The sequence below is a fragment of the Orycteropus afer genome, unplaced genomic scaffold, assembly GCF_000298275.1.
Source record: "Orycteropus afer afer isolate SDZICR_OR568_19922 unplaced genomic scaffold, OryAfe1.0 scaffold00877, whole genome shotgun sequence".
NCBI lineage: Eukaryota > Metazoa > Chordata > Mammalia > Tubulidentata > Orycteropodidae > Orycteropus > Orycteropus afer.
In genome coordinates this window covers 240245-249886 of record NW_006922464.1, presented here as the reverse complement: position 1 = coordinate 249886, position 9642 = coordinate 240245, and the positions used below count along the sequence as shown (strand labels likewise).

Below are 9642 nucleotides of genomic sequence, written 5' to 3'. Positions count from 1 at the left end.
TTTGGCAAGTAGCAATTGGGATCTTAAAAGCTAGCAAGCTGCCATCTAGATGCAACGATGGGTCTCTCCTCATCCAGAGCAAAGAAGAATGAAGAAAAGCAAAATTCATGGAAACAATTAGTCCTAGCGACTGGTACACCATGGGATCTGCAGCCTATATGACTATGAGACCAGAAGAACTAGATGGTGCCTGGCTACCAGTGTCATCCACTTGGAAGGGGATCTATGTAGGAGATACTGGATAGAGAGGGAGAGTAATGTGGAATAAAACTCAAAAGCATTTGGAGGAAAAAAAAGGGGGGGGGAGGGGATGGGACCAGGTTTGCTGGTCCGATAGAGCCTGGTGGAACCACTGAGACTATGGCCCCTAGCTGCCCTTCAGGTCTGGAATTTAACCCACACCTGTGGTTTCCAGCCAAACAAAATACAAGTATATGTGTTGAACATTTACCTCAAGTAGATACTCTCCTTGGAGAGAACAAACATGGGAGAAAGAAGGACTGCTTATGCACAGGGAGACAGCTCAGGGGGCAGGAGTGCAAGGAGGGATGGACACAGGGAAGAGGTAATTATGGGGAAGAAGTGGGAGGGGAGCTATTGCATTGTGGTAAACTGTGATCAATGTCATGAGACAAAGTTATGTGAACTGCTGTATGGAAAGTGAATTTGCTCTGTAAATCTTCACCCAAATCACAATAAAAAAAAAAAAAGTTGTGTGAGAGATATATTTAAAACAACAACAAAAAGTGGATGATGAGACTCCTTATGTACAATCAAAAACCTCATGAGATTTAATTTCTTGGTTTGTAGGTTTAGGATAATGGTTTAATAGGGCATCCCAGATAAATGGCCTAATGACATATTTAGTGCTTCTGACCTTCCTAGTAGTTAGTTGCATAGTGCCTGTTGTTGTTGTTGTTATGTGCCATCGAGTCAGACCCAACTCATTGCGACTCCTCCTTGGGTTTCCGAGGCAGTATCACTACAGAAGTAGATTGCCCCATCTTCCTTCCACGGAGTGGCTGGTGGGTTTGAACCACCAGCCTTCTGGTTAGCAGTCAAGTGCCTTTAGGCACTATTAAAACCTTGCAAATAATCATTCAAGTCACAACAATTGGTATCTATTCACCTGGAGGAACAGAAGAAGGAGAGTCAAGAAAAGGAGGAGGGCATGGAATGTATTGGTAACTCCCTCCAAGAACAACTGCCTCCTTCGCCATGAGATCAGAAGTAGATGGTGCCTGGCTACCATTACTGAACATTTTGATCAAAGATTCTATAAAAGAATCTTTGCTGAAAAGGGGGAAAGCACAGAACAGAATTTCAAATTTTCATGGAATCCAGATTTCCTGAAGCCATGAAGGTTGGATGAACTCCTGAAACTATTGTCCTAATCTTTAAACTTTAAACCAAAAATATCCCCTGGAGTCTTCTTAAAACCAAACAATAGTTTATCTTAACTATTAAAAAAATGTCTGTCTTGAGCATTATGCTTTTCTAATAATTATATACATGGGATAAAACTGGCATCATCAATTTGAAAGATTACATAAGAAATTTAGGGGCCAGTAAGTTCATGTTAACTCAGAAAAGGAGGGTGAGAATGGTTATACAACTTAAAGAATATAATCAATGTCACTAAATGGTACACGTAGAAACTGTTGAATTGATACATACTTTGCTGTGTGTATATTCTCACAAAATTCATAAAATTTTAAGATGAATAAATATTCAGTCAAAGCCACAACAACAAAAAATAATTATAATCTTACCTTGTAATAACGGAAATAGTCTCGCTCTTGTAATTTTTTTATTTTGGGGAAGATTTTGTAGGTGTTGAATTTATCAATGCTGTCAATATCACACAAGCAGTCATCTAAGACTCCAGTGACCTAGGAAAAAAAAAAAATATATATATATATATAACTTAAAATATGCAAATCATTGATGTCTCAACCTTGGTATGTGTTTATATATAAAGATAATTTATTTATCCAAATTAGCCCGTATTTTATGATTAAAATACATAACAGTGAAGCAATCACTTACTATTAATAAATTTTTTTTTAAAAAAGGATACATCCATTCTGAAGAACTAAACAATCTTGTTTAATTGTCAGAAAGACTGAATTTTGCCTCTTAAACATATATAAAATCTAAGCAGCCATTAAAACGTTAAAACTATTAATAAAACAATCTCTTCCCATACTAACTGACAAGTCACAGACTATAATAATACTGTATAGTAACCCATATCTTTCTTTTATGCTTCCATTTATTGAACATATATGATGTGACAGGAGCTCTACTAGTGTAGTCACTAAGACACTTGACTGCTAACCAGAAGGCTGGCAGTTCAAACCCACCAGCCACTCCTCAGAAGCAAGCTTGGGCAATCTACTTCCGTAGTGATGCCGCCTTGGAAACCCAAGGAGGGGTCACTATGAGCCAGGTCCTTCCTGACGGCACATAACAACAACTTATGATGTGATAGGCCCTGTGGTAAGAACTTTATATCAACTCATTGACCCTTTAAATGTATTCTATGAAATACATTAATACCTATCATCTTCATTTTACATAACAGAATTAGATTTTCCAAGGTTAAAATATTGAAGGAAACTCAGCAAAGGGTACATGGATTTTCTCTATATTCTTTTTCACAACTGCATGTGAACATACAACTTTTTGAAATAAAAAATTACAATTTACAATGAAAAAAAAAGTGTAACTTAGCCTATTAAAGGTTATTCATGTAGTCCATAGGAAGAGTATATGTAAACAATAATCTGAAAGAAGAACCAGTCCCTACCAGCTGTTTTCTTCTCATTCTTTCCTTTGGAGTATAAATGTGTCCCCAAATTTCCTACAATATAAAGAGTTAAACTATATTACCTTGAAAAAAAGAACAAAGTATTCTTATCAAGAATTTTGCCTTTACTATTCCAACTTTTTATGATCCTATCACTAACTTTATCAAGTTGCTCTAGCTTACTACTCACCCGTCTTCAAATTTTAACTCTCCTAAAAACCAGTAAGAACCCAGATGGCACACTGGTTATGTGGTTGGCTGCTACCAAAAGGTTGGTGGTTTGAACACACAAGCTGCTCTGCAGGAGAAAGATGTGGCAGTCTGCTTTTATAAAGCAGATACCCTATGGGGCAGTTTTCTTCTGTCCCACAGGGTTACTATAAGTCAGAATCAACTTGATGGCAACAGAGGTTTTATTTTGGTCAAATAACAATACAAAAAATACATAAGTAAATAATAAAAATACAAGCAAAAAACTTCTAGTTTTTTAAAAAAGATATTATCCAGTTATTGTCTTTTTTATAAGTGTTCCTTAAGTAACTGTCTTTTAGTTCACAAACCACTATATTTTATTTATTTATTTAAAATATTTTAATCATGGTAGATGCTGTGTGGTAAGGTATACAAAATTACCATGTACATATTTGTCACTTTTAATAACTATTTTAAAAACAAAAATATCTGCACTTCTTGTTGTTGTTGTTATATGCCGTCAAGTCGGACCCAACTCATAGCAACCCCTCCTTGGGTTTCCAAGGCATCATCACTAGGGAAGTAGATTGCCCAACCTTCCTTCCGGGGAGTGGCTGGTGTGTTTGAACCACCAGCCTTCTGGTGAGCAGGCAAGTGCCTTAGGCACTACACTATCAGAGCTCCCACCTTCACCTCTAAGGTTTTAAAAAACAGAAATGGAATACTGCTATTGTCATTTTTAGGTGCCACTGAGTCTGTTCTAACTCATAGCAACCTTATGCACAACAGAACGAAATGCTGCCCAGTCCTGCACCATCCTTAAAATTGTTGCTATGCTTGAACCCATGGTTGCAGCCTCAAAGAAAAATCTATTTCTTTGAGGGTCTTCCTCTTTTTCACTAACGCTCTACTTTACCAAGCATGATGTAATTGTTCAGGGACTAGTCCTTTCTGATAACGTGTCCAAAGCACATGAGATGAAGTCTCACCATCCTCACTTCTAAGTAGCATTCTGACTGTGCTTCTTCCAAGCTAGATTTGTTCATTCTTCTAGCAGTCCATGGTCTATTCAATTTTCTTTGACAACAACATAATACATCAATGCTTCTTCAGTCTTCACTTATTCTAGCTTTCACACGCACATGAGGCAGTTGAAAATACCATGGCATGGGTCAGGCACATCTTAGTCCTCAAAGTGATATCTCTGCTTTTTAACACTTTTTAGAAATCTTTTGCTGCACATATGCCCATTGCAATACGTCATTTAATTTTTTGACTGCTTCCATAGGGGTTGATTGTGGATCTAAATAAAATGAAATCCTTGACAACTTCACTCTTTCCTTTGTTTACCATGATATTGCTTATCTGTCCAGTTGTGAGAATATAAAATGGAGTAATTATGAAAGGTTTCACTGAGATTTTGGTAAACCTTGAAGAAAAGGAAGCAAACCATGCACATAAGGTGTTCTAGGTGTTGGGAATATTAAGTGTGAGGGCCCTGAGGCAGGAAGTTTTCCCAAGATTTTTGAGGAAGAGTAAGGAAGACCACATAATAGGCAAAAAGAAGAAAATTAACATACAAGATTTGGCTTTTACTGAGTAAGACAGGAAGCTATTAAAGACATTTAAGTATAAAGTAATGGACTATACAATATGGTGAAAAGACGGGGTTTTGTTTTTATATTGTATTTTCAGGGAAAGTGACATATATAAGTGGGCATATCAGATGAAGTGGCATTTTAACAGAAATCACAAGGAAGTGAGTGAGAGAACCACATGAATACATGACGGAAGAATATGCTGGGCAGAGGAAAAAAACCCTGGATGAAAAAGCTGGAATAAAGACTTTGAGGCAAAAACATATTTGCCATGTGTGAGGAAAAACAGGGAAGGCCAACAGGGCTGAAGCATACATTTGAAGGAGAGAAAACTGCGAGCGGAGCAGATTTGGGGAGAAAGTTCAGGAATTTGGTTCCTGATGCATCAAGTTGGAGATACCTACAAATCAGTCAAGTGAGGATGTTGAAAGGCAGTTGGATATGTATTTCTAGAGCTGAGAATTCCACACTGGCGATATTAATCTGAGAGTCAGTTGAATAGATGATTTTTAAAGCCAAGAGACTGAATAAAATGATCAAGCTAAAGTGAGGAAGGAGTACCAGATTTGAACATTCAGAGGGAGGCAAAAGAAGAACAAGCAAAGGATACTGGCCAATGAGACAGGAAGAAAACCGGAAAAGTTAGTATCCTTGAAGCCAAAGGGAAAAACTATTTCAAGGAAGCAGACTAAGAAGCTAGGAAAAATATCTGCCAATCAGTAAGACTGAAATTTAAGAACTAACTATTGTCTGTAGCAACACAGAGGACACTAGTGATCTTGACAAGCACTGTTTCTGAAGAGTGGTAGGTGCTAAAGTCAGACAGAAATGAGCTGAAATGAGAAGAGGAGGACCACATGATAAAGATAACTCTTTTGCAGAGTTTTTCTTTTGAGGAAAAAAAAAAAGAAAAATGGGGCAAAAAAAAAAAAAAAAAAAAGAGAGAGAGAGAGAGAGAGGTGTGGGTCGAGAGAAAACTTTAAAATAATAGAAATGACAGCAAGTGTTACGATGGTAATGATTCACCAGAGAAGGAAAATTTGATGATCCAGGAGAGAAAGAGATGATTGCTGGAGACATGTCATTGAGTGGAAAAGAAGGAATGAGATCTAGAAGTATAAAAGAGAAGGGATTGGCCCTCTATAAGAGGAAAAAACAGACTCTGGTAGTACTATGGTAAAGGCATTGGGCTGCTAAAGAAAAGTAGGTGGTTCAAACCCACCAGCTGGTCTGTGGGAGGAAGATGAGGCAATCTACTTCCATAAAGATTTACAGCCTTGGAAACCTGACAGGGGTTGCTGTGAGTCAGAATCAACTCAATGGCAGTGGATTTGGTTTGGTTTGGGTTATATTAAATGTTATTAGGTGTCCTCAAGTCAACATTGACTCACAGCAACCCTATGTAAAACAGAACAAAACTCTGCATGGTTGTGCGCCCTCCACACAATCCTTGCTATGCCCGAGACCATCATTGCAGTCAGTACATCTTGTTGAGGGTTTTCCCCCTTTTCACTAACTCTCTACTTTACCAAGCATGATATTCTTCTCCAGGGAATGGTCCCTTCTGACAACATGGCCAAAGTAGGTCAGACAAAGTCTGGCCATTCTTGTTTCCAGAGAGCATCCCAGCTGCACTTCTTCCAGCACAGACTGTTCATTCTTCTGGCAGTCCATGGTATTTTGAGTACTCTTAACTAACACCATAATACAAAGGTATCAACTCTTTTTCACTCTTCCTTATTCACTGTCCAGATTCCACATGCATATGAGGCAAATGAAAATAGCCATGGCTTGGATTAGGTGCACCTAAGTCTCCAAAGTGACATCTTTGCTTCTTAACACTTTAAAGAGGTCTTATGCAGCAGATTTGCCCAATGCAATACAACATCTGATTTCCTGACTGCTGCTTCCATGGGTGTTGACTGTGGATCCAAGTAAAATGAAATCCTGACAACTTCAGTCATTTCTCCATTTATCATGGTATTTCTTATGGTCCAGTTGTAATCCATACTGAAAACTGTAGTCTTTGATATTCATCAATAAGTGTTTCAAGTCATCTTCACTTTCAGCAAGATGTGTCATCTGCATATCTCAGTAGGTTAATGAGTCTTCCTCCAATTCTGATTTGCTGTTCTTTATGGAGTACAGCTTCTTGGATTATGTGCTCAGCATACAGACTGAACAAGTTTGGTGAAAGAATACAACCGTGATGCACACCCTTTTTAATTTTAAACCACGCTGTATTCCTTTATTCTGTTTGAACAGCAGCCCCTTGGTTTGTGTAGTGATTCTTCAAGAGCACAATTAAATGTTCTCAAATTTCCATTCCTTACAATTTTATCCATAACTTGTTATGGCCCACACAGTCATATGTCTCTGCATAGTCAATAAAACACAGTTTTCTGGTATTCTTTGCCTTCAGCCAAGATCCACCTGACATCAACAATGATATCCCTTGTTCCATGTCCTCCTCTGAATCCAACTTGAATTTCTGGAAGTTCCCTGTCAATATACTGCTGAAATCATTTTTAAAATTATCTTCAGAAAATTTTACCTTATGATATTGTTCAATAATTTCCACATTCTGTTGGATCAACGTTCTTTGGAATGGGCACAAATAAGGATCTCGTCCAGTGAGTTAATCAGAAGGCTGGCGGTTCAAACCCACCAGCCACTCCTCAGAAGGAAGATGGGGCAATCTACTTCCGTAGTGATACTGCCTCGGAAACCCAAGGAGGGGTCGCTATGAGTCAGGTCCAACTCGATGGCACGTAACAACAACAACCAGTCAGTTAGTTGGCCAGGCAGCTGTCTTCCAAATTTCTTGGCATAGAGAAGTAGGTGCCACCAGTGCTGTATCCATTTGTTGAAACATTTTAATGGGTATCCATCAATTCCTAGACCTTGTTTTTCACCAACTCCTTCAGTGCAGCTTAGATTTCTTCCTTTAGTACCATTGGTTCTTGATCATATGCCACCTCCTGAAATACATGGGCATCAACCAATTCTTTTTTGTATGGTGACTCTGTGTATTCCTTCCATCTTCTTTTGACTTTCCTGCAGAATTCAGTATTTGGCCCATATTCAATATTGCAACTCAAAGCTTGAATTTTTTCTTTAGTTCTTGAGCTTGAAATATGCTGAGAATGATGTTCCCTTTTGGTTTTCTAACTACATGCCTTTGCACATTTCATTACAATTCACTTTGTCTTCTGCAGCTACTCTGAAATTTTCTGTTCATCTCTTTTATCTTTTCTTCCATTTGCTTTGGCTAACCTCAAGAGCAAGTTTTGGAGTCTCTTTTGACATCCATTTTGGTCTTTTCTTCCTTTCCTGTCTTTTAATGACCTTTTGCTTTATGTCTGATAGTCTTATTTTTAAAATAATTTTTATTGGGATTTGGGTGAGAGTTACAGAGCAAATTCATTTTCCATACAGCAACTCACACACACTTTGTCTCATGAAACTGACTGCAATTTTTCCAGAATGCAACAATTCCCCTCCTACTTCCTCCCCAACCCTTCCCTCTATCGTTCCGTCCCATGCATTCCTGCCCCCTGAACTGTCTCCCCGTGCATATACAGCCCTTCTATTCTCCCATGATTTATCTCTCCAAGGAATGTATCTTTGGATGGAAGCCAACAGGAGTGCCTCCAATTCCAGATCTGAAGGGCAGCTAGGGACCATAGTCTCAGTGGTTCCTTACAGGCTCTATCAGACCAGCAAACTTGGTCCTTTTTTTTATGATTTTCAGTTTTGTTTCACATTGTTCTCCCACATAGATCGCCCTTTGAATGGTAGCCAGGCACCATCTAGTTCTTCTGGTCTCATAGTGGCATAGGTTGAGGATCGTATGGTGTACCAGTCGCTTGGACTAATTGTTTCCTTGTGTCTTTGGTTTTCTTCATTCTTCTTTGCTCTGGATGAGCAAAGACCCATTGTTGCATCTAGATGGCTGCTTGCAAGCTTTTAAGATCCCAGGTGCTACATGCCAAAGTAGGATGGGGGAACAATGTTTTTATGTAGAATGTTATGCCACTTGAGCTTGACAGTCCCCCAGGGACCATGGTCCTGAATTCACAGGTCCAACTACTCACTCCCTCCAGGTAACTAGTTGTGGCTAAGAAATGACTACAACTTTGTCCCTTGCCAGCTTTACTATATACCTGGAAATTATTACAGAACACAAAAATACACTTGTAGAAACATTGTCTGCCAACCTTATACATGGTCATGGACACACTCCCACTGCCTAAACATTCCTAATCATTCAGCCTGTCCATCCATCTATCACCCATAGATCAATGTTTGCTATCACTGACAACACATTACTGTATGTACAAAAGGGTTCATCTTTGTTGTATCTCCCATGCATTTCTGTCTTCTTCTTCCTCAATGCCACCATGTTGATCACTCACATTTGGTACACTGCCCTTCCTTTTACCCAAATCAATACTTGCCTCTACCTATTTAGCAGTGTTCCCTCTCCTACCTTCCCCTTCTACCCCTGGTAACCAACAAAGAAAATTTCCTCCCATATATACACCCTTCATTGACTTTTTACAATAATGGACTAATACGATATTTGTCCTTCTGTGATTGACTTATTTCACTCAGCATAATGACCTCCAAGTTCATCCTCATTATGCAGGGTTTAGCAGATTCTGCATTATTCTTTAGGGTTGCATAGCATTCCATTGTGTGTATGTACCATAGTTTGTTTATCCATTCCTTTCTTGATGGGCACCTGGGTTGTTTCCATCTTTTTGCTATTGTAAACAGTGCTGTGAACATGGATGTGCATGTATCTGTCTTCTCCTAGTTCTCACTTCTTTAGGATATGTATCTAGTAATGGAATGGCTGGGTCAAATGGTATCTCTAATTCCAACTTTTTAAGGAATCGCCATACTGCTTTCCACAGTGGATGTATCATTTGACAGTCCCACCAGCAGTGTATGAGTGTTGTTGTTATTGTTAAGTGCCATTGAGTCATTTCCGACTCATAGCAACCCCATGCACAGCAGAACGAAACACTGCCC

At 38.8% G+C, this 9642-nt stretch overlaps 1 protein-coding gene across 1 annotated transcript in view; it reads right to left on the bottom strand.

The window, feature by feature from the left end:
* The window catches only part of ERO1B (endoplasmic reticulum oxidoreductase 1 beta), a 221834-nt gene that overhangs the window by 176198 nt on the left and 35994 nt on the right, over positions 1-9642 (bottom strand). The window contains exon 2 of the mRNA XM_007958206.2: positions 1773-1892. Coding sequence (XP_007956397.2) covers positions 1773-1892 — 120 coding nt within the window. The remainder of the gene's footprint in view (positions 1-1772; positions 1893-9642) is intronic.